This window comes from Paramormyrops kingsleyae, chromosome 5, assembly GCF_048594095.1.
Source record: "Paramormyrops kingsleyae isolate MSU_618 chromosome 5, PKINGS_0.4, whole genome shotgun sequence".
NCBI classification, from domain to species: domain Eukaryota; kingdom Metazoa; phylum Chordata; class Actinopteri; order Osteoglossiformes; family Mormyridae; genus Paramormyrops; species Paramormyrops kingsleyae.
Genome location: NC_132801.1, coordinates 30595640 through 30621467, shown reverse-complemented (window position 1 = coordinate 30621467; position 25828 = coordinate 30595640). Strand labels below are relative to the sequence as shown.

At 42.4% G+C, this 25828-nt stretch overlaps 1 protein-coding gene across 5 annotated transcripts in view; it reads right to left on the bottom strand.

Annotated features, from left to right (window-relative positions):
* The window catches only part of sdk1b (sidekick cell adhesion molecule 1b), a 302231-nt gene that overhangs the window by 83680 nt on the left and 192723 nt on the right, over positions 1 to 25828 (bottom strand). For 4 of the 5 annotated variants that reach the window (XM_023814919.2, XM_072712548.1, XM_023814920.2 and 1 more), the window contains 4 exons: positions 7514 to 7540; positions 2939 to 3050; positions 1540 to 1730; positions 490 to 573 (listed from right to left, as the gene is read on the bottom strand). In XM_023814919.2, coding sequence (XP_023670687.2) covers positions 490 to 573; positions 1540 to 1730; positions 2939 to 3050; positions 7514 to 7540 — 414 coding nt within the window. The remainder of the gene's footprint in view (positions 1 to 489; positions 574 to 1539; positions 1731 to 2938; positions 3051 to 7513; positions 7541 to 25828) is intronic. The other variant, XM_023814921.2, reaches the window with a different exon arrangement.

Here is a 25828-nt window from a genome sequence, read left to right as displayed (position 1 = left end):
TCTCACAGGATCGGCCCTGACGCTGATATAAGGGGAAAAAACTGGATGCAGGACACTTTTTATTCATAGCGCTATACAGTTTCTAAGTTTTAGTGTTTACATTCTGTAGATGCAATTTCAAGGATACATTTCTGAGTATTAATTTTAAAGTACAGATAGACATTAAGTGACCACAAAAACTTGGTGCAACAGGTCCCAGAACCTAGGATGTTGATCCAGACCGTTTCAAATAAAATATGGTGAAAGACCACACATCTCAAAGTTCAATGCGTACTGCAGAGCTAAACGCTAATGGACCACCCTACAAGATCCTAGTGTAGTTAAAATTTCTTTTCAAAAACCTTTCAGCCTTAGAGCTGAGATTTCCTGAGCTTTCAGGGGTGTACTGCGGCTGTGATCATGCATTCAGCAGAACAGGGGCCGCGTGAGCTTCCTGGAACAAAGCAGATCTAGCGGAAAATACAGAGAGGTTAGCAAACCGTTCACCACCTCTCACTTGACAGTGGATGTCGACGTTTTTCTCCAATTCGCCGACGACCTTCCTTGCGGGTTCTGTGACAAAGTGTGGGCCCTCTGTCCAATAAGAGACGAAAAAAAAAAAAAAACACATTTAGTGGGGAAAAAAAAAACATTTGAAACTCATTTGTTAGGAGTTATCTATCACAAATGGAGCGAACCACAAACATCGACAGGCACAGCCTAACATATATCAAGAGGATTATATGTGGAACCGGGATCAAAGAGATGAAATATTGACATTGATTCGGAGAAGCTGAAGGCGAACATATGCTCCCAGAGCAGAAACTCATTTAAATGCAAAAAAAGCAGCTCAGCTGGAGTGCTACGCCGATGCAGACATCCTGTTTGTTTGCATGTTGCCAACGATGTTTGTTTATATTAAATGACTTCCCGGCGTAAGGAGTGGAGCTGGCAGACTTAATGCCGCAGGCTGCGTGTCGTTTTCTCGCCTCTTACCGATCGCCAGAACAAGAAGCCATTCCCAGGCTACGAAGCGCCCCAGGTTTTTTATTTTTTTATTTAAAAAAAAAAAAAAAGTGCCATTGATTTAAGCTATATGAGGCACTGTGTTTAAAGGCCCAGACTCATAGTGCCACTGTAAAAAAATTATTACTTTTCAGACATTCTCTTTAGCATAGGATTTAAGGTGTGGCCTATGCAGCTCAAACACACAGTGCCTTTAGCGGCCTGTGGCTAACGGTTAGCTGCAGAGCTCCATCACTGCTCCTGGGTGTGGCCTGTGCAGCTCAAACACACAGTGCCTTTAGCGGCCTGTGGCTAACGGTTAGCTGCAGAGCTCCATCACTGCTCCTGAGTGTGGCCTGTGCAACTCAAACACATAGTGCCTTTAGCGGCTTGTGGCTAACGGTTAGCTGCAGAGCCCCATCACTGCTCCTGGGTGTGGCCTGTGCAGCTCAAACACACAGTGCCTTTAGCGACCTGTGGCTAATGGTTAGCTGCAGAGCTCCTGGACTGAGTTCCTCTCCTTCCTTCTGCTGTGAAGGTAAGTAAGAAAGTTACCTGCAATGGAGAGGAAGGCCCGGGATTCGGCAACTCTCATACTGCTGTTGAGCAGGGTGGCTTCACACACGTAGAGCCCCGCGTCCGCCGAGCTTGGGCTGGCGATGGTCAGCCTGCGTCCGAACGTGCCCACCCCATTCACCAGCTTCAAGCCGTTCCGCTTCCAGGAGATGCTCAGTTTCTCGACAGGTCTCCACAGGGGCAAAGAAGAGATGTTATTTTAAAATGGTGGGGAGTCAGAGGGTGCTGTGGGTGGACACAGTGTCATGGTTCTTTCTTTAGTTCAAAGTGTTCCAACTGAGGCATTTTTAAGTGGTGTGTAAGGGTTTCATCTGGCTGAAGCTGATCCACTGACCCAGCTGGAGATAAACGGACAGTTTGCAGTAGATTAGCCCCTGTGTTCCCTCATTATGTCGTACATCATCTTGCAACACTGCGCACATCTTGAGTCATGTGACAAACTCAATCAACAAGCTGACATGGCTACAGGGGAAACAGAGCATCCACTTTTACAGTTTTGTATGGGCAATGAGATTTAATGACAAATTGATGACACTATATAAATGTTCCCTTAACTTCTTAAGTTTAAAGGGAACTTCGCAAATGACAAACCAGCAAAATGTGTTTTTAATTATATTCAGTCATCCTTGTTTGTTCATTTGTGTCATGGCCTCAGAGCTCCAATGAACTGTTTATATTAGAAATTTCTTGTCTACAAATGGTTAGAATTTTTCACAGGGCCATGACCAAGGCAGCAGAGCTAATTAAAGCTGTCTTGATGTCAGGTGTAACAGGAAGGATGAGCAGGCAGGAAGAGGACCAGCAGGGTCTTCAGATGTGAGGTATGGACAGGAGGACCAGCAAGTTCTCCAGATGTGAGGTATGACAGGAGGACCAGCAGGTTTTCCAGATGTGAGATATGGACGGGAGGACCAACAGGCTCTCCAGATGTGAGGTATGGACAGGAGGACCAACAGGTTCTCCAGATGTGAGGTATGGACAGGAGGACCAACAGGTTCTCCAGATGTGAGGTATGGACAGGAGAACCAGCAGGTTCTCCAGATGTGAGGTATGGGCGGGAGGACCAGCAGGCTCTCCAGATGTGAGGTATGGACGGGAGGACCAACAGGCTCTCCAGATGTGAGGTATGGACGGGAGGACCAACAGGTTCTCCAGATGTGAGGTATGGACAGGAGGACCAGCAGGCTCTCCAGATGTGAGGTATGGACAGGAGGACCAGCAGGTTCTCCAGATGTGAGGTATGGACAGGAGAACCAGCAGGTTCTCCAGATGTGAGGTATGGACAGGAGGACCAGCAGGCTCTCCAGATGTGAGGTATGGACAGGAGGACCAGCAGGCTCTCCAGATGTGAGGTATGGACAGGACAATAATAACTAACCTCGCATTGGCCACGCACTCCAGTGTCACCTCACTGGCACCCGCTACCACTGTGGTGTTCCTGGGTGGGACTACAATCACTGGGGGCGCAGTGTCAGCAGGGGCATCTGAATCTGTCCATCAGCGAGAGAGACAGAGAGAGAGAAAGAGTGCAAGATGAGGTAATGAGTCACAATAGCTATGACCCGAGCCACCAATCAGAGTACTGAGACAGAGCATCGTACCTGTGGTCAAAGGGCTTTGACGCCAAGGCTGCATACTGATAAAGGAGTATTTTAAAGCATTGCTCATATCAAAGAGAATTCCATGCAACTGTTATGTGAAGACGGTATTACCCTGAAATAAAACAGGGTCGAGTCAAACAAAGTCCCCTGAGCATGTACAGGCATGTAGTACAGCAGTATCGATGTTATTAAACCCATTTCAGTCGTAAAGGTCAAGATAAGCCACAAATCAGATTCAGGGACAGATCCTCCTTTGTTACTGCAATAATCTGAGGCTGCAGAAGGATAAATGGGACTTAAAGTGCAGCCTGGAGCAGCAGAGATTGTTTTAAGCACTTTAAATTAAAAAGGGAGATCAAAACCTAGCCAAAGTTACCAAGCAGGAAAATGTGACTCATTCCCTCAACAGGAATTGCTAAATCGGCGTGCACCACTCTGCAGGTTGCCGTTTGGATCAGTCTACGTTTCTTAACCCCCCTCATTAACCAAAGACCTCTTAAACGCATGTGCTCCTCTTGGGATGAAGGTAATCTATGGGAACACCAGGCACACTAAATAATTGATAGAATACTTGGCGGTGATCCTGAGGAGGAGAGGGGGCAAGGTAAGATCTAAATGTTTACTTGCGGATCAATGTATATCAACAAGCCTCGCTACAGACTGCTACAGAACATTTTCTGTTGACGTTCCCGAATTTGAAGAGAACTGGACTTGAATACAAGGCATTTTGAGTGCTCATGCAAGCTATTGCATTGTTTCTTTTTGTTTTTAGCTTCATTTCATCCTTTCAAAGGATAAACTTATAACCAAAGCAGCCCAAATGATATACGTACATTGCTGAAGGATAGGAAATTGGCAAGTCACTAACAGTTTCTTAGGAATTTAAAAACATGATAGGATCACGAAAATGAATTCCGAAATGTAAATCTGAAGTTGTACCATGTGAACCAAGCCCTTTGATGCATCTCTAAAGCATTGTTTAAAAGTAGCTGTTAGTTCTGTAATTCCTTACAAAAGATGAAAAGATATTACTTTGTCATTGGAAATATATATAGTGCACAAATAAGTAATAAAAAACAAAAGACTCCAGAGACGTTGAAATAAGCTGAGGCTAACAAAAACAAAAGCAAATAAACTAAAAAGTAATAAATATACAAAACAGGGCTGTAATTTTCAGAATTTTCATTATCTACTGTTGGAAATATAGTGTCCAATTTTATAAACACCTAACATGACATCTGATATCTTCCACGTTTTCATGTCCCAAATAAAAAACCCTAGATCAATAGATCAAACCCTGATCAATAAGCAGCTTTCCTAGCTGCAAAATACCACTGAATGGACAATAAAAAAGCTATTAATTGTTGGCCAGCAGACATACCATCTGCACCTCAGACTAGGTAATCCACCTGAAGCTAAGCGGGTTTGGGCCTGGCCACTACTTGGAGAGGAGACCAACTAGGAAAGCTGTGTTGCTGCTGGAAGAGGTGTTGGTGTGATCAACAAGTTAACCCATGCTGTCACTGTGAATTCCAGTGCAGTGACAGGGACACAGTGCTGTAAAAATGGTGCTGTCCTTCAGATGAGATGGAAAACTGAGATCCAGAATCTCTGAGGTCATGAAGAATCCCTGGGCATCCTTTTAAAGAGTAGGGGGTGGTATCCTGGCTAATATTGCCCACTGTGGCCCTTGCAGTGACACTTTACTTATAGCTTTAATCTATAATGCATTATAGATACCTTCATAATGCATTATAAACAGGGGTGGAGATAACTGGTACGCGTGCTTATTTTGTGCATTTGCGCTTTTACAAACAATCAATTGTCGCACATATCGTTCTTAAAGGTGAATGCGTACTTGCGTACCAGTTATCTGCACCCCTGATTATAAAAGTCAATATAAGAATGAAGGATGCTTTGTAGTGCATTATGAAGGTATCTACAGCGCATTATAGATGAGAGTTTTATAATACAGTCATAATGCATAATAAATATAGCTATAATGTGTTATGCCCTTTTATAAATATTTATAGCCATGTTTATTATGCTTTATGAATGCATTATAATGTGTTATGAATGTGTTCATGGATTCTTATAGACATGTAATTCACAGAAAGTGTTACAGTCTTTTCAGACCTGGTCTCCTAATCATCCCCTATATATAACTGGTGAATTCTCTCTTGACCTTTCGCCACCTTAGCTATTGTGTGATGAGAGTACTGGCACAGGATGGCTGACATCATCTTGTTGGGCTCGTGGTTGATGTGGCTCCCTGTTCTGTAAAGCACTATATAAATGTAGCATTCATTCATGAATGAGCGAAATCATAATACATTTCCATGACGATATTCTTGTTTTCAATAGTATGATAAGCACTTAATTTATAAAGCTGTTTATGAGACCTTCAACTCTCCACTGTGGCCCAAACTCCAGGCAATAAGGGATAATTCACTGCTACAAACGCCAGAGTTGCAAGGAGAAGTTCTCTCCACAGCGATCAGCGGCACACAGATCTCAGCTGCACAGCACATCTTACTCCGGGAAAAAAATTATGTTGTTGTACAACTACAAAAATATCAAGGCTATGTCAAGGATAAATTCAACCGCACAATTAGGCATTCTGACAGAAGCCGAACAGACAGTGTGGTGGCTTCAGGGGTATAGTCCTCGAAGAGAATTTAACAGAAATCCCACACGAGGGAACAAATCCGGAGATTAACGGCGCTAGCCAAGCTGCCGAGGAAGCCATCTGATAGATTTTAAAAAACACAGTATCGACATGCATTCTGTCAGAGATTATGGCGTGTTGAGACATTAAATTTCTCCATCAAAGTTGTTTTGACTGCTTTAAGCCTCTGGCCAAATCCAAAGAGGAAGCGGCGAGCAAACAAACTGTAGCGAGCGCGCGGATTTGCGGAGTAACCTCGGCATGGCTGAGCGGCCCCGTGATGAGACTCTCGCACACAAAGGCTATTCATAGACTCATCATGGCTGCTGACAGCAACTTAACGCCAGGCCTACAAACGCCACACAGCGAGCGCCAACGGGGACAGGGGCGGCTTTGGGGCGGAGCTCGCCATATGTTTCCGAGGTGTGAAGAACAATTAGAGGTTTTCACACGGCGCCACCACAAGGAGCGAATGGTAGAAGAGGCCCAGAACGTTCTTTCTGACTCCCGCGGCTGAGACCGCGAAGGGAGGGCACCCTCACACACTCCCCCCCCCCCCCCAATACATTTCCCCTTGCTTCGACAGAGGAAAAAGGGGAGAGAAGAAACCAATAATTTGATCTTGTGCACCGGTGATCTGGCTGACTCTGCTCATTAGTTTTCGGTGTTGACAGGCGATGTCATGCAGCATCCTTTAACTCAGGCAGTTTCATCTTTCTCCCCAGAATGCCAAAAAAAAAGTCGAAAAAAATATATAAAAACCCAAAAATGAGATTCAGAATGCATAACGGGGGGCGGGGGGGGGGGGGCTTTTATTTTCTGGATCTTCCTAGAAAGGCATGACTGTTTTGTATACTGAGAAATGGCTTACGGTAAGGTAAACTCTCTAGCCCGTGTCCAGGTTGTCCAGCGGTAGACACACCGCGACCGAAAGTGGTCACGGGAAAAGGAATAGCTGGAGGGAGCACTAGAGATGGCGGTAAAGCTGCCTATCGCGTTTCGAAGCCCTGGTAAAAATAACACACTGTATGGATTAACTGACCCAAATCAGGTCCCTCTATGCTAGATAGCATGAAGTTGGCTTTGATGGCAAAAGCCATCCAGAGGCTGACTAATGAGCTGGTCCCCGGAGGCCGTCTCTGCTATGTTCTTAAGAATGTAGACGTCTGAGTCTGAGTGGGGGCGTACACAGTAGAAAAGAACTCATTGTAAAACAACCAAGAAACAAATAAACCATTGGGATATTAACTGTAATCCTGTTCCAACTGACTCACATTATTGCTGGGACAATATTTAATGCTAATATCATTGCCATTACTTAAACGCACATGCTACTCTTCGCTTTTTTCAGCGTTTGAAGTCAGACACCGTACATTCACGCTACGGTGCCCAAGACACAGCCATTAAGCAGATACGTAGCATACCATGGCAGCAAACCAAGGCAAATAAAATGCTCTGAAGAATAAAATACATGCAGTGAGCAGAGTGGGAACGTTAATATCGGCTTTAGAAGTTTGCCGAGGACCAAGAGAAGGAAACGGCTTGGAGCCAGCAGATGGTGCTAAAGGAGAAAGCTGGCACTTGTGTTAGTGCTCTTTATAGGGCAAAACATTATGAACAGGAACATACGTAAACAGCAGGTTATACATTGGGATTAGATGCCCTTGGTTTAAAAAAATCTTACCAAGAGGTCCCCGATTCTTCTTATTTACTGTCCGGCAGCAGGGGCAGGAGAGAAAGAAAAAAAAAACAGCAAAAACTCTGTGATTCTAATAAATATGACATATTATGTCACAAATGGCATCCAAACATCTCAGCAACCCTAAGGGACAACTTTGTGTAGGACAACAGTCATGCAGACACACTGCTATATGAAACCAATCAAGATGTATAACCTTAAAGATTAATTAAAGGAAAATGACCTTTTAATAATTGAATTTTCATCGCGTAAAATAATTGAATTTTGAACGTGAAATAATGAAACAATCTGACCTAATGCGTTCAAGGAAAACAATGCAGCATCTACAGCTGATTGGTTGCCATTTTGAGCGATATTAGTTCCACCTGAAGTATAACTCTGAAACTGGAAGAAATGCGATTATTTGAATCTGTGTCACGGCCTTAATTTAGACATCGGCCTATTACAGTAATTCATCTGAAGTGGAAACGGCTGATGTATGCAGTGTTGCAATAATGCTGCCAGTCGTATTAAAAATACAGTCCGATAAACAACAGAGAAGCTTCCAGATCATAAAACAAGGAGCACTCAAAGAACTCAGAGTGCATGCAGATATTTCGGGAGGAAGACTTGCAGAAAAGAGCAGTTAGGCAAATGTTTGAGGCATACAATGTATGCTTTCAGGTGCGATAAAGGGTTGTCTACTACATGTCGGATCATTAATTTTGGGCACAGGTCAAATACAGTGGATAAGATGAGAGGTGCGAGTAAATTACTCCTGTGGGAGGCTGAGTCACCCTGGCTGGCTTGGCAATGTGTATTTTAGCAAATTTATTCAAATATGCACACAAAACTAATTCAGATATGAAATGTTAAGAAAAAAACACACAAGCCACAAATTAATTACAGCAAGAGAGGGCAATGTGGCAGCAACACGTAAGGACAGGAAAAGCAGCTAATGCAAAATGCAAGGCCATCACCCAACGTGACAAACAAGAGCCTATAATGTGGGTCATAGAGATAAAAGGCGGCCCTGTCGCTATAAAACAAATGTGACCCTGAGGTTTAATGAACCCACTGTGTACAGTTACAAAGACAGAGGTTGACTTTATACATAAAATGCGACACAGTGAGAAGCTATAGCCCCTCATGAGACAGACGGGAATTCAATCGCCGTCTCAAGAAACCCAAGATAAGGAGAACCCAGCAATGATGTCTGTCAGAATGTAGTGTGCAAAGTGATGGATTCATTTCCAGTCTCATTTTTCCATTCTTTGTGCATTTGTAAAATACTCTATATATTTCACAAAGCACATAAACCTTGAAGAGGTAATCTTGGAGATGGAGACAGAATTAAAAGTCGCAAAGTTACCAATCACAAACGGTACACCCAAACAGAAAGATAAGTCTCTCTGCAAGCCTGTTCCCTAAACACCAGGCGACGTTTTTTTCCTACTTTTTCTCACTTTGGCTGATTCCATCACCGTATTGCATGGAAAAGACAAGAGCGCAGAAGCGGGGCAGAGTCACCGTGACTGTAAACGGAGACTGACTGCCCATTTCCGCCACGTGTGGCCAGTACGGCCGCGCGGATCCCTGTGTCTCGCTCCTGTTCATCCCGCCTTGGTTAGTCTGCCAAGTGACCCCAGACAGTTTGCCTTATTGTCTGCCTGTACCCCAGACCTTGCCTCCAGCACCCTAGGGGCGGTCTCACGGAGCCAGCACATCCTCATTTAGGCACTCCCTACATAAATACTGCTGCAGGGAGAAGACTTTCCCAGGGGAGGGTATTAATTTCCGAACACCTTTTCCACGGGTCTGATTGTTATTCATGTATTCCCTGCTGTTTACCGGGCTGCTTCTCTGCTGCGAGTCGCCACGGTGCCAGGATCGGACCCGACCTGGTCACGGCACCCCACAGTCCAGATGCTCTCTGCTTGCGGAGAAGAGGGGTGCCTGCCAATGACCGTCCCCGACTGAGCAAAGGCCAACTCACACGTCAATGTGCGTCTCTCTTCAGAAGGCTACCGCACCCTGAGCCACACTCCAGCTGAAGTCATGCTCACACCAAGCACCCCGGTACAGTCCACACAGCCCCGTGAAAACTGCTTATAGGACAACAAATCATACACAGGTAATTCAGCAGCCCTGCTCTCTCATTCAGAGCCTTCAGCTATCACCATCACGTACCCTGAAAGTTCAGCCTAATCCATGTTCATCCAGCAAAAGACAACAGCGAGGACATGCATTATTATGGAGAGTTGGGCTCACGAATGTTTGATATTCACACAAGAAATGTTACTGTACTGTTGATATGAACAGGGCTGTTTTGGAAAGAGCCAACAGACACATCTGAAATTTGTGTTGTTTAAATATATAAGAGGTAGCTTAATCGACAAAAGATATAAGTATTTTCTGGATGATCTGTTGGAGTAAAAAGACATCCACTTATTTTACCATCCGAATTATGTGGGATGCTTAAAGATCGTGTTCTCTTAGCGACTGAACGTGTGTTACCAACTAGCATACAGGCATTTTAAGAATTATGAAAGAATAAATAAATAGCAGAGCGATTTTCCAAATGAAACAGTAGCAAACAAAAGATACAAGTAAATAAATGAACAGGTAGAGCGTCAAATAGTGTATCATTACGCTGAAAGAGTACACCGGCCGCACTGTCCCTGAAACGGATCCGGGCTGTCCGTCAGCAACACTGCTCGCGTTCACCCAGTCCGCCCGCCACCTTCTCCCGCACTGGGCCACCAGTTACGGCGGCATGAGCATATTCACTCTGCCTTAAATAATTAATGGCATCCTAAGGCCAAAGACTCTTGCGCCATTCACGAGTGGACCGTACCGTACATGCATTTTTAAACCCGTGTAAACACAATGGGATGAAAGTCAGGATCAGGTTCACAGTGCAAAGCGACGCAGGGGAGAATACCAAACAACGCATGGGACTCATTAAGGAACGCAGCGCCCATCTTGAGTTCCTGTTGTTTTTGCCAGCTTGCATCCCTTTCCTGTACCCCCCCCCCCTTCACACCCCCCACAACCATCAGGACACCCTCCTCTTGATTCCTTATTCAGCCTGCATGCTCCCGCCTTATTGATCAACACGTTCCCCTTACATTACTTATGCACTGACACATACACACAGAGGATGTCCATAAGGATGTACAGATTGATACTAAAAAAATCAATTGTTTGGATTTGAATGTTTCATTTTTCGAATCAATTCTATTCTTTTTATTACAGGGAACAGGACTTGAACTACTACTGTTTGACATGCATGAAGAAAACTACAGAGGGTGTAAGTGGTGAGCATCTAGGTGCCGGATGAAGGCATAACCAAGGCTTCTCATCGCAGAGCACAATCACCTGCTGACCTTTCCAGTTCAGAATGTCAATCACACTAAGCAGCAGCAGACAGGGATGCTATCAGCCTTAAAAGTTTTCATCATTATCCCTGTTTTCTGCCTCCAACAATCTGGCGATTTTTGCTGCAATTTACCAGACCAGCAAACAGGATGGTTCAGGGAAAGAAAAAAAAAACTAATTTTGCAGTTTCACTCTCCAAAATGAAATTGTACATAAGGCTATATGAAAAGCGTGTTTATGCTGTGAGGCTGCTGGTGATGGATCTTAAGAAAGCAGCCTCGCATCCCCACACCCCCACACCTCTGTTATGCTCACTTCCTCATCATCCCCGACTAACGACACGGGCTGTTTAAGGGCAGCTGGGCAGCAGATAAATATCCAACAGCAAGGAAAGGGGGTCTGAACAGTCTCTCTGAGTAGTATGGTCAGGCATGTAAATCTTTTATGAGTATTAGCTAGCTGAGAATATAAGTGAAAAAAATTCACATATTTTAAAGGGAAAAAAGTTGCGCAACAGCCGGTATTAAAAAATAATAGCCCCCTTAGCTCAGTAACTGGTAATGTCATCTGCAACCAGCCACTTCATGGAGCTGCTGATGAGTCTCTTACTGTGCTGTGAAGGAGTTTTTATCCAGGTCAGTTACTTGCTGGTTTACTTGTTATTTCAGGTCATGACATAGCATCTGTGATGCTTTGTTTTGCACACAGGCTAGACCATCCCAAAACAACAACACCGGCCCAAACTTAACAAAGTACCTGCAAGTTTTAACTTCGAAAAAATCGAAAAGATCCTATTTAATTTTGCTCACATACAGTATTATGCAAGGTGCTTCAGTAAAATGGAAAATAAAAATTGTGTGGCACATGTATTCTCAGATTTGTTTGGTCCTGTAGACCTAACTACTGCAGATATAGGGCCGGCCACTCGGCTTCACAAAGTTCTCCATCTCGCCTTTGATATATCGCCGCGTCGGCATATGAAATTTAATGGGATTTTTGGGAGTTTTTGGGAGTTTCCCAAAAGCCAGAAAACCAGAAGGCAACACACAGGTTTAGTAAGTCATAAACGCATAAAATATATATACAGCTTCTCAGTTGGGGTCTCATAGTCATCTTTGTATCTCGCGTTTCTCCCATCTTTTCGCTCTACTCGCACGCTGACTTCGCTCACTAAAGAGCTCAGGGGTACCAAAAACATTTTATGCAGTTTTTCCAGATCGTGGGGGAGGCAGGGGAGGGGCTACGCCCCTAACCCGCATGATAAGGGAAGGTCGAATGTATTTACATTTACATTCATGCTCATATTAATTTCATTGATATAAATCCAAATCCACTAATTCACTTGTTTATTACAGCAAAACTTCATTAGCAAAAACAGAGAACAGTCACAAATACTACAATATTCAACATGGAACTGCTTTCCGTGGTGTGTCGTGTAAGATGTTCTTAGGGACCACAAAAATGGCCACATCTGAGGAGCACAACATGGGCCAGAAGCTGTCAGCTTCTCTGGGCACGGTGAGGCGGCAGCGTTTAAGTATGAATGATTATGCTCATTTGAGAATGACTTGACTAATTCTGAATATCATTCCTGCAGTCGCTGCATGCGGAATTGGACAGACTGAGTAATGCTTTTTATTTATGTGATATTTCAAAATAAGTGGACAATCACCTGAAAAGAGAAATGTTAAATTATGTAATTTCCATGCATTCTTAGCATTATTGAGTACTTGTCTGGTCAGTGTTGAATTCTGGTCAACATAAGATGAGCAGTTGCTGAAGAAAATCTATTAATCTATCCAATGTTACTAAGGGATTAAAGTTGTGAGGAGTTAACATGCGTCGGCTTGCTGAGAACGCCCCCTTCACTGTCTCAGATGGTAAATAAGCCCATAGATGTTGGATTTACATCAATGAAAAACTGTCCAGAAGGTCCTGTCTTCAGTTAAGGTCTCCAGGCCTTTTAATGGTCTGGTCCACATTGAGATCTGAAGCTTTACAGTAAAAAAAGGAGATGAAATTTACCTAAAATAATCTATAAATCAATAATCTAAAAAATAATAATCAGCAAATCACTTGTTTCTCCTCAAATTCGCCTCTATGGAATACAAAATAAAATGATTATGGGCAACTAACTATGAAAGCTGTGTTGCTGCTGGAAGAGCTGCTTTTGTGGCCAACAGGTTACCCCATCTTGTGGTCAGTGTGGATCCCAGGGCGGTGACAGGGACACCGTGCTGTAAAAATTGTGTCGTCCATTGGATGAGATGTAAGACCGTGGTCCTGACTCTCTGAGGTCAGAAAAGATCCCTGGGCATCCTTTGAAAGAGTATGGGTGGTACCCTGATCTCCTGGCTAAAACTGCCCACTATGGCCCTTTCAAATTTGGCCTCCAAATCATCCCTATATCTAACTGGTGAATCCTCTCCTGCCCCTTCACCACCAGAACTACTGTGTGGTGATTGTACTGGTTCAGAATGGCAGTTACACAGTGGAGGGTGAAGTGGCTCCCAATTAGCCCTTTTGGTGTCTAGAAAAAGCACTACATAAATATAACATTCATCCATCCAGCCATCGATCATCTGTAATCTTGTTCAGGGTTGCAGGGGGTCTGGAGCCGATCCCAGAGGCTACGGATGCAAGACAGGGAACAACCCAGGATGAGGCGCCAACCCATCACAAACCTCATTCATTCATTCATTCAATCATTCATTCATTCATAATTTCATTCATTCAATCATTCATTCAAACATCATTGGCTTAAAGAGTCCATGCAGAACTCATGCAAAAGGAGTGGAAGTAAAGTTTAAACTGATTGAAACAATCATTAAAATTGCAAAGCTAGCAAATTTTTGTTCTCTTTTACAGAGTGAAATGTTTTAGGTTAACTTTCTGTTTTAAGTCAGCTGTCTATCACGGTCCTCGAGATGTGAAAAATGCATGTGTATAACATGCAATGTGAATATTAATATTGTACATTGTGTTGCTTTTTCCAGAATGATTGTGATTGGTGGCTCGCTGTGCATGCAGAGCCTACATGACTCTCACTAACAACAAATTCCGTGTATCCAAAGACCCGGAGTAACTTTTCTTATAGATCTGCCATGGAAAATGAGAACTGTGCAAGTTTTCCATTTGTATCAAACAGCAAAAAATTGTAGCATTATGTGTTTCATTTAATTTGCCTTGCATTGTGATTATTGCACATGCACATTTTGCGTTTATGAAGCTAAAACGATACATCGTGCAGCCCTAGTTTTAAACAAACACTGATGTTTCGGGGAAAAAAGATGTCATTGGAACATTATAATTACTGAAGTAACTTACTATTACTACATGTTCCTGCAAGGTCAAAGTATTATGGTGTCATGGTGCTTTACTGCAGTAAATCAGCTTATGCATATGTTACATTACCCTATGTATTTTTTGAAAACTCCTCATCAGTGCATCGGCTGTAAAATTGTCAGATTTAACAATGCAATTTTTAAAACGTCCACAGATCAGGAAGCGTGCAGTTCAATTCTTGTCGCTACACCGACCTTGGGCTGCTGGTGAAGCCAACAATATTAAAGTAAGTGCTTCCCTACACTCTGCCTTAACATCATTGCCTCAAATAGCATTTCGCTAAATGACTTACAACGCAGTATAATAAGGACAAAGTACGGGAGTTTTACTGAGGACAGTTTCATTAAATAATGGGAAGAGTGTTTTTAATAATTAACGTGAGCAAACGTAGATATTACGACAAAGTGGATATTACGTGATTGGTCAGTGGCACTGTTGGCTCACCCTGCAGGGTGGGGGTTTGAATCCCACCTGCACTGAGGGAGCGTCTCCCTGAGGTGTGTGGATTTCGTCGGGGTACTCAAAGGCATGCAGTTGGGCTATTGAGGGCATCTCCAAATCACCCATAAAGTGTGTGCATGTCCTCTGCAACACAATGCCCAGGGTGAACCAGAAAAACTAATGATCAAAGTTAAAATATTTGAAAAGGATTAACAGAGTTACAAGGTAAATAATTTGAAAGCGGATGACTTTCTAACACAGGGGTCTTCAACCCTTGTCAGGCGAGCGACCCCTTAGTGGACGGAGAGACAGAGCAGCGGCCCTTCTTTTCACATTATAAAATCACGTTGTGGGTTTGGCCCGGCCTACATTAACATGAGCATCAACTATATGCAACAACTATAAAAAGTACTGAGTGAGGCTTATAATTGTTACATTTCACGTTACATTTCTGATTCACTTCACAGATTATATTACATGTAAAGGCAATAAAAGAGCAGCCATATGGATCAAATAGGCTATGTAGCTAACTCTACACTACAGTGAAAGTTAGGGCAGCTTAACTGTTATCCTAACATTAGGAGAGCTTATTCAAGATTTTGGTAAGTAAGAAAACAAACGGGGCCAAGGACAAAACATACAAAACAAGATTATAAATGAGAATTTGAGTGACAAGGCGAGATTTATTTGTTCTGAGTTAGTTTGCAATGTGACCCAGCTACCAATTTTGATGGGTGACTTTGACAGATGATTTTAATGGTTGCTGGTATAATTTTAATGGTAATTTAAATAATGATTTTAATAACAATTAAAACCATTATTTAAATCATTTAAATTACAATTTAAATAATAATTTAAATGACATATTTATTTATTTAACACTTCATGAGTAACATAGTACGTGACTGTGTTCAGCGCACTTTCGGCTTACGTTATGATAGTCTGTATTGTGAACATAGGCTTACGTTATGTTAGTCTGTATTGTGAACATAGGCTTACGTTATGATAGTCTGTATTGTGAACATAGGCTTACGTTATGTTAGTCTGTATTGTGAACATAGGCTTACGTTATGTTAGTCTGTATTGTGAACATAGGCTTACGTTATGTTAGTCTGTATTGTGAACATAGGCTTACATTATGTTAGTCTGTATTGTGAACATAGGCTTACGTTATGTTAGTCTGTATTGTGAACATAGGCTTACGTTATGTTAGTCTGTATTGTGAACATAGGCTTACGTTATGTTAGTCTGTATTGTGAACATAGGATTACGTTATGTTAGTCTGTATTGTGAACATAGGCTTACGTTATCTTAGTCTGTATTGTGAACATAGGCTTACGTTATCTTAGTCTGTATTGTGAACATAGGCTTACGTTATGTTAGTCTGTATTGTGAACATAGGCTTACGTTATGTTAGTCTGTATTGTGAACATAGGCTTACGTTATGTTAGTCTGTATTGTGAACATAGGCTTACGTTATGTTAGTCTGTATTGTGAACATAGGCTTACGTTATCTTAGTCTGTATTGTGAACATAGGCTTACGTTATGTTAGTCTGTATTGTGAACATAGGCTTACGTTATGTTAGTCTGTATTGTGAACATAGGCTTACGTTATGTTAGTCTGTATTGTGAACATAGGCTTACGTTATCTTAGTCTGTATTGTGAACATACTGTAGGCTTACGTTATGTTAGTCTGTATTGTGAACATAGGCTTACGTTATGTTAGTCTGTATTGTGAACATAGGCTTACGTTATGTTAGTCTGTATTGTGAACATAGGCTTACGTTATCTTAGTCTGTATTGTGAACATAGGCTTACGTTATGTTAGTCTGTATTGTGAACATAGGCTTACGTTATCTTAGTCTGTATTGTGAACATAGGCTTACGTTATGTTAGTCTGTATTGTGAACATAGGCTTACGTTATGTTAGTCTGTATTGTGAACATAGGCTTACGTTATCTTAGTCTGTATTGTGAACAAAGGCTTACGTTATGTTAGTCTGTATTGTGAACATAGGCTTACGTTATCTTAGTCTGTATTGTGAACATAGGCTTACGTTATATTAGTCTGTATTGTGAACATAGGCTTACGTTATGTTAGTCTGTATTGTGAACATAGGCTTACGTTATCTTAGTCTGTATTGTGAACATAGGCTTACGTTATCTTAGTCTGTATTGTCCCAGCGGGGCCCCTGAACTGAATAACCTTTGGGCTGAATGAAGAGTCCTGATGACAACCAAGTGAGCGTGTTTAATTCAAGGAGCAGTTTGCAGTGATTATTTATCAGGGGTTTGACTTATTACTGGTTTGAGTTCATATAAAATTTAAATTCTAAACATATTTTGTAAAATTTCACAAAGTAGCTTGTCATTATATAATGATTCATAGACCCCCTGCAGTTCCTCTCTGGACCCCTTGAAGAAGACCCCTGTTCTAAAAAACATATGGACTGCCATACAATTCTGAGTAAGCAGTACAACAAACAAATATTTATGTTAATTATAGGCATGAAACGATGAATCGCGAATCGGTTAAAAATCGATGTAAATGTATGACGATTTAAACTGGCTGATGTGGAAAACTAATCAATACTTTAGGAGTACTTCACGGTACTTTACTTAACAGAAAAACTGGTGTAATATTACATTTAATTTCACTACATCAGTTCGACATCAGATGTCACTGCGTATTCACGTCGACATCACACTTTAGTTTTTGGTTTTGACTGAAGAAGGCAAGCGAATTTGAAATTGAGGACGAAGTTGAATGAACATTTACGTTATTTCCATGCAACAGCTTAAGAATCACCATCACTGCCTGAGCTCTGGGTTTTCAAATACTGATTAAACATCTGAAGGTGTAAAGAAGGGCCACCCAAAGCGTTACTCCACACTACCCCCTGCAGCCCAACCAAGTCCAGCACCCATAGCTCCCCAACAGCAGTTCCTCAAGCAGAGCATCTAGTAATGGTCCTGGACACCATCTGTGATGGGGCGGCTGAATCTGCATGGGCGGTGGTGCAGACCTAGGTAATCAAGGAGCAGTAGCAGAAGCTCCAAGGATCATGATTCCATTAATTTAGCTGACTGACCAAGCGACAGCAGCTCAGCACCTAACAAGGTACGGGAACGCTGTTCCAGCCAGGGTGCTTTGTCAGGACCTTATCACCATGCTTCCCATTCATGCCCTCTATCAATTCCCACGTAATTGCCTGAAAACATTTTCACCTGGAATAAATATTCTTAGAAGTTTTTGGAAACAAATGAAGCCAGATGGAACGTGAAATTAAAAAAAATAATAAAATCCTTCTGAGGCTTTCGAGCTTCTCAGATAATATTCTGGGCACACATCGCTAAGCCTCTATAATTAACTGCAGGAGATTAATCTTGAATATTTTAAAATACATACCATCTACATTTCCAACACAAGCGGTTATTTGTATAAGCATAGTGTAATACACAATGTAAGTGTATTATCTTTTATTCAAACATACACGTGATTAGTCAGGCTCCGAGTCGTTGGCTATATCACGCCAGTAGATAATACAGCCTCCTGTTCCTCGGTCGGGATGGTCCCATGGAATCAGTACGCAGCAACACCTATGAGCTTATTTACCATCTGACTCTGCCGACGCAGTGAAGGGGGCGTTCCCAGCAAGCCGGCGACACGCCGAGCGCATGTTAACTCCTCACAACTTTAATTCATTAATTATATTTGATAATTAATAGATCTTATTCAGCAACTTTTTAAACCTGCTCATTTCACTCTGATGGGCATTTTAAGGCGCTGTTGCAGGCACTCCCATTCAGGGAAGGGGTCCTTCTGATCACTGAGGCACATCTAACTGTACAGATTGACCTCTTTCAGTGGGTAACTTGAGTCTGCTCGGCCTCTGGGAGCTTCCAGTACAGTCTGTCTTTCTACAGTATAGAAATGTGAAATGTGCTCCGGGGACATGCGTTACGTCTGAGGAAGCGTGTAGAGAAGCCCATCAAAACCCCCATGGGGCCTAGCGGGGCCGGAGGTGGCGGCAGGGCGAAGATAACAACCTCTCCAGGAATCTGAAGGTCACTTTAATCAGAGAAATCCTCCCAGAGGTTCTTCCGAGGCATTTATCTGTTCCCAATTGCCTTCTTTTGTTTGAACAGTCCCCCACTGGCATTTAAGGATGTAAATCTAACTCGAGCAGAACCTGTTTGCGGATGAGCCAAGAATAAAAAAGCCTGTGGCCCCGAGCATCACGACCGGACGCTTGTGAGGAGGACCCTGGTCGATGGGGGTGGGGGCATTAAACGGCTCTGGGGTTCTCCACTAATCCTACGCAAACAACGGCAGCAGAGTCATCAGTGACAGGCGGTCAGCCGGAATAGCAGGCGCTCGGCCTGACCCAAGTACCGGAGCCTGCACAGAAACGCACAGTCCCCCCCGTTACCCCCGCACCGGATTCGAAAGCCACGCCGACGCTCGCTACAGGTTTCTCTCCCTTTTTTTGGGTACCATCTGCTCCTGGATGTATTCGGTCCAAAAATACCCCACTTGGGGCCAGCCCACTCAACCGACGTGGAACACGATGCGGAAAAAATAAACTCGCCTGAAGCTGTTGCAAGGACACGAGGGATTGCTGGCCATTCACCTCCGCACATGCAGAGGGGCCCCCGCCAGCAATCTTAATCATATCTCTTTAAAAAGCTTTTAGTTAACAATTCCATTTGTGCTAACAGAATAATTAGCTGGGCCCCACCTGGGCGGCAGCTCCTTGTCTTGCAGCAGAGATATACGTACAGGCTACCACAGACTCGCCATGGAGATGATGGAGAAACTCAGCTTAAAAAGTACTTGTTTTTCTCAGTCAAATACATTTTATCCTGCAATATCACTACTTCTCTCGGTTACTCTGAAAATTTCCAGTACACATTTGCAATAGTTACAATTTGGAGAGTCTTTCGCCAAATGCAGTTTCACGAATTGCATTGAATGTTGACTAGCTAGCAGGACTACTTTACGTGAAAAATTTAGTATAAAAAAAACTGGATTGAGCGTTTATTTATGAATGGGGGTACTGTAAGAATGTGATCATTGGGCCTAGATAACACACTGTTGCTTGCCATAACACATTCACATCCATCTCTAGCAATGAAATCCATCCTTTAGCGATACGCAATGCTCTTGCACAATTGTTCCTTCAGCCCTCCATGGCAGAAGATACCACTACTGTTTACGCATGACCTACTTAAATCTGCCCTGACACTCTCTGAATACAATCAGCATGTTTACGAAATTCAAATGATAGATTAAGTGACATAAGTGACACTTTGAATCAGATCAGAAGACACACATTTATCCCTTATTCCCAGAATTCCATCTTCAAAGCCACCTTTCACAAGCGAGTTTTGAAATTAACAGCAGGGAGGACTAAGACTTCTTCGCATTCAAAAGAAATAAAATAAGAACGAAACATAAATAAACTTACTTCTGAAAGCCTAAACTCACTATAAATAAATCCTCTTTAATTTGAGTCTTTTCTAATGCCCCTGATCTGCAGATGATACCAGATTGCATTATGCTTTCTGTAAGTCTGAAGCGAGTCACGTGCCACAATCACCAAAGGCAAGGCAAGCAGAGCGCTTCAGAAAGACTCAAAGTTTCACTGCAATTACGAATGACAAGTTAGCAAATCATAGCTACTAAAAAGTAAATACGACGTCTCAGGGGATGGCCGTGTGGAAAATAAGGCCAATTAAAAGCAGAGATGGATGTCGGGGGAAGGACCCCCGGCATTAATTCGAAGCTAATTTGATACTCAAAGCGCGCTGCTGTAAAGCATCGTCTGACTCTGTGAAATCAAAAGGCAAAACAAACAAGAACAAAAAACGAAGCACTGATACTAATCAGCATCAAAAACCGCCAAATCCCCGGTGACAACTTTCAGGGACGAAAAGCACCATTTGCCAGCCTCTGATTTGCCATCACAGTCCTACAGAAAGTTTACATCTTAACGGTGGAATCGGACACGCTGCAGGTCTTAACCTTGACATTTCAGATGTTTCCACTGTTGCCTGTTTGCTGTGCTTAATTTTAACAAGAGGTCAAACCGCCAGGTTCTAAAACTTCTAATATCCTCCATTCTAACTAAGCACACGTAAATGAGTTAGGCACCAGAGTTTAATATTTATTCAGTGAAAAAGGATAAGAGAAGATGCATTTTTAAACGTGCCCGGATTTTAGAAAAGCGATGTTTCATCAATATGTCCTGCGGATCCTGCCCCATAATTAGCTATTCATGATATTTCTGTTTTTCTCTCAGAGTATCAAACTCGATTGTTAGCTTGACAGGGAACATCAGTAGGACTGAGCATATTGCCTCATAAATCAATTTATAATGGGCTCTAATTTCTCAATTTGACAGAAATCAGATATGAGAAAACTGTTATTTCCATCCATATTTACTCACTTCAAATCATATGAAATATAAACAATACAGAATCCAACCTACACACACCTGTTTGTCGTACATTTTCAGAGGCGCTTTGAGACTAGCTGGATTAAAAGAGAATTTACTTTATTACTCCACGCTGGAAAAGATAAAAAAAAATTGTTTTTATAGCTAAAAAAAACATTGTGGGTATTAGAGACAAGGAACAGTGAGTTTCGTGATATAAAAAGGAAGTGGGGGGGGAGCTTGGCTGGAATGGGGGCATGACTCACCAGCGCATCTCTGCATTAGCCCCTCGTGCACACACCCTCAGTGCCTGGGACAGGGGACAAAGGACAAAAGGGGCGGAACAGCGCATCCGGGGTGAGACCCATGCCAGGCCGCTGTCAGTCCTCCTCAGCATCACGTCGCATGGTTTTCATCCGAGCAAAACTTTGCCTCCGAGGACACGAGGGGGACATCGCCTGCAGTGTCCATGTTAAGGAGGCTTTATAAAGGACACAAAACAAAGACCTCCTTCGCTAAGACGGCTCGAGCTCTGCCATTCTCCTTCTCCTTTCCAGAATTTCCCCTTTCCCCAGAGCATGCTGGCACTCTTCTACACCGCCAAAAAAACACAACAAAAAAAAACTGCCATTATTCTGGTAGCCGCCATCACTCTTTCAAGCTCCCGATGAAATATTCATAGAACAATATGCTGCTAAAGATTTCCGGAGCATCTCCGACAGCTGTAAGCAGCGTCACAGACCGGCTCGTCTCAAGCAAAACAATCATCCTCTTGATCAAGCTAGCCAACTTGCTAAGTAGTGTGGTTCATTCAGCGCTGTGGGGAACAGGCTGCCTATCTCCTCTCAGGGCTTAATCACTCTTCCTGTTTGATCATTACAAGGAAAAAAAGAAAAAGAATAGGTTTGATCACCGATGTAATTTAATGGCGTGACTTTTCCACAAGCATGGAACGGGAGTTGGGGAAAGTGAAGTCTTGTTGTAAATAGCTAATCATGCCTTCCGGCTCTGGAATTTCAAGAGAAACAAAAGCAACCTTTGAAAGATGTAAATTTGTGAGGCTCTTGTTCACAGAGACACAAGCAGGCATGCAGCACAAACGCAGTGGTACCCTGCCCAACACGGTAAGGGACCCTAGTTCAGGTTAGTCTCCAGGTAAATCACAACATGCTGGACAGACATGTAGGGGTGACGTTGGATTTTTTTAAAGGTGGGGGGGGATTATAAGAGGGGCCAAAATTCATACAGAGGAGCCAACCTTATCATTAGCCAATGATATGTTTTGAATCGGTGAGTGACAGGGGAGGAGGCACTTTTGGGGCCAATCAGCTTTCAGATGAGGCTGGTGTCTCTGTGGCCCCGCCCCTGTATACACCCCTGCAAGCCACAGAATGATCTTCATGGAGGAGGGGGCCGCAATTATGAGCAACCCAGATCATTAGTAACAACAATGCTATGACCGCCTGACACCGCGATGCCATTTCTTCAAAAGAAACTGGAAATACCCCCAAAAACGCCCCTCAAGGTTATATATAATGAAATGTCCACTGCAGAAAATTCAGAAACGGACCAAAACAAAGGCGCCAGCCGCCCAGACGAGCTCAAAAACGCTCCTGCACCACAGAGACACAATAAACTGAGTTAAAATAATCCTGCCTGTGTGCAAAAATATGTAAAATAAAAAAGAGCAGCCGGTTCATTTCCCCCTCAATTAAAATGCTCCGCTACCGCATTCCCGCACACTTCATTGATCCCATTGGTGAGCTTGACGTCACCACAGGCACCTGTCGACACCACAGACAACAAAGTTTGTTGACAGAGGCGGTGGAGAGGGGAGATAAAAGGGCGAAGGAGCTACTAGGAGCACAAAGTTGCCTCCAGACTGCAGGAGAGCCCTTCACGGTCTCCACGCAGCGACACCCCACAGCTCAGTAGACCAGCTAGGAGAGGCTCCCTCTCCGGCACCTGACAGGAATGTACTGGAGGCTAACGGAGATGCACTTTCAAGCAACAAGCCCCAAACGACCCCTGAAATCTGAAGTGCCGGCACAGAAATTTAATTAAAACGTGAAGTTTTTTTTACCTCAAACTGCTGCAGGCTGCATGTGGCCATCAGATGTGAATGACAACTATACCCAGAAGTCTTCTCTCAAACTGAAAGGAAAATATCTGAGAGCCGAAGCTTTACGCACAGCCTACAATGCGCATGAAAATTTGTTTATATATTAAAAGAAAAACAGACTTTGCATGTTGGTGTTGAGGCAATCATGAGACCAGAGTCAATGGAACAGCCTATCAACATCCAAGCCAGCAGAAACGGCAATCCACTACCTTACAGGTGTCAGCGACGGTCAAGCGCTAGGCCGTTGGCGTCTTCCATTTGAACCTCTCCTGACTTCAGAATATGAGAGAATCCCACGTGCCGATCCAGCTTCCTCTTTTAAGCTAAAAGCCAGCCCTTTGAATTCCAAGTTGTTCAAGGAACCTGAAGTTCAGCCCCCAGGATTAATGCGAAATCTAATTAGTGGCACGAGTTTCCTTCGCCTCACGGAGAATTTCCCTGCCGTGCCTCAATGCCTGGTTTAATATGGGGACTGCGTTTAAGCTGTAAGATTTTACTCTGTTCTAACAGGCGCTCCCATCTGAGCTGTAACTCTTTTAAGGATTCTAGCCCATCAAGTCCAAGGTTTCTTTTCAATACAATGCATTGTGGGTAGCTACGATTATAATTATATGTACTTAATGTAACAGAAAGGTGATCATAAGATTATTATAAAAATAAGAAATCCAGTGTCTATGTGGGTCAATTTATTTTAATTAAGAAAGATGGGATATGGAATAACAGCTGTCTTATTATGACATAACCATGAATTAATTTAGTCAGTGTGCAAGAGAGAGAAAAAACTGCAATATGAGCTGATAGAATTATCAGATGTTCTCCTAAAAAAATGCATAATGATAACAATGTAGTAAAATTAAGTACAGTCTTCACTTACCACTGACTCCTGCTTGTATATCATCATGAGCAGTAAAAGCAGTAGGCAAACTGACTACCCTGAACATACAGTATGTACCTCTAATTAGGAAAAATGTTACCAATATAGCTGTTATACTTTAGATCTCAAGTTTGCTAGGCCAGTTTGTTACCCTAAGTGTAGGATCTGAAAAACCAAATGACTTGATATTGCTCATTTGATATAATTTTTTAGTGTTACACACTAGCTAGGCCTCATTATTCAGAGGGATGCCATTTCAACTGTGTTACTGTGAGAAATGGTGCAAACCTCTCCTTTCCTCGGATACAAGCGAGTGAAGAGCAGTTCTGGGAAAAGCATAAATCAACTGGCTTCCTGGGGATGAACGGAAAGTGAGAATTGTTCCCTGTACCACTGCATGAAGAGCTATGATCAGATACTCAGCTGGAAGAAGAACGCTGAGGTGGAGATCATGGCCTGTAAGGACTTCAAGGTAATATCATCAGAATTTACTAGAAGCTATTCTATAAACATAAAGCTTCTGTATTGGGGTCACTGGCAGCTGTTTTTGTGCTAAGGTTGAATCTTCTCAGTCAAGACTGTAACTGATGCTTTTAGGATCTAACTGTGATAAAGTATACAAAGTGTAAAAGGTCACCATATTGAGATATACCTACACATTTTGATTTTAAAAAATAACAAAAAATACCCAGTGACATATTAAGATAATTTTACTTGCATATCTAATTAGTCTATTGTTCTACTTTGCTTTACGAAAATTAAACACATCCAAGAAAAATGAAAGAATGCATCATAATGATCTCCTGAAAATAGAGCTGGGCGATATGGCAAAAAAAATTATCACGATATTTTTTCCTGTACTGACCGATATTGATAAGTATTAATATTATAGTTTCATAATGCTGTTCCATGTAATAATGTAATAATCAAAATAATAATAAAAATAACCCTATTCTCACAAATAGAATGAATACATTAAAATAAACAATATTAGTAAACAAATACTTATTTTCCAACAAATTTTACTGTTTCCATACAAAATTCCCTTAAAATTATAAAAGGTTATTGATTTTCAAGTATTCAAAGAAACATAGCTCAAATTAACAAAACCATATGATAATGTAACAACGTGCAAAACTGTATAATATTGCAAATATGTTAAAGGGCAAACATAAAATAAAGCATGACAGAACGGACTGCAACAAGTACCTTCCTCTATTCTTGGTCTCTTAAAAACTTTTTTAAAATTCTGAGGTAGAAAAGTATCTAAACCAAACAAAAAACACTTACTCAAAAAAATGCCAAATCATGGTTAGATTTTTTTGTCCGGCGCTGCAAAGCGTCACCACGCGTCACCACGCGTCACCATGTCACATGGTACAAAATCCTCGCAAGAGCAAGATGACTTGAGACAGACCGTGCAGCACAAACTGGAACCACCTCCGTGACGACACAACTTTGCCCTTATTGGCTGAAGATTTTAGTCATACGCATGACGTTTGTATCCCAGGCAGTTCCCATGCGTAATCTGCTATTTCTCCCGAAAAGCACGTAAAGCAGTGAGAACTGGTTTTCGGTTCATTTACCTGGTAAAATAAAGTTTAAATAAATTACATAAATGCTGTAACAGTACACGTAAGTTAGTGGTTTATTTATTGTTAGTTACTGTAATGTTGCGATGCTTTATTTGTTTAATCGTCCAGTCTGTGAAGAAGGC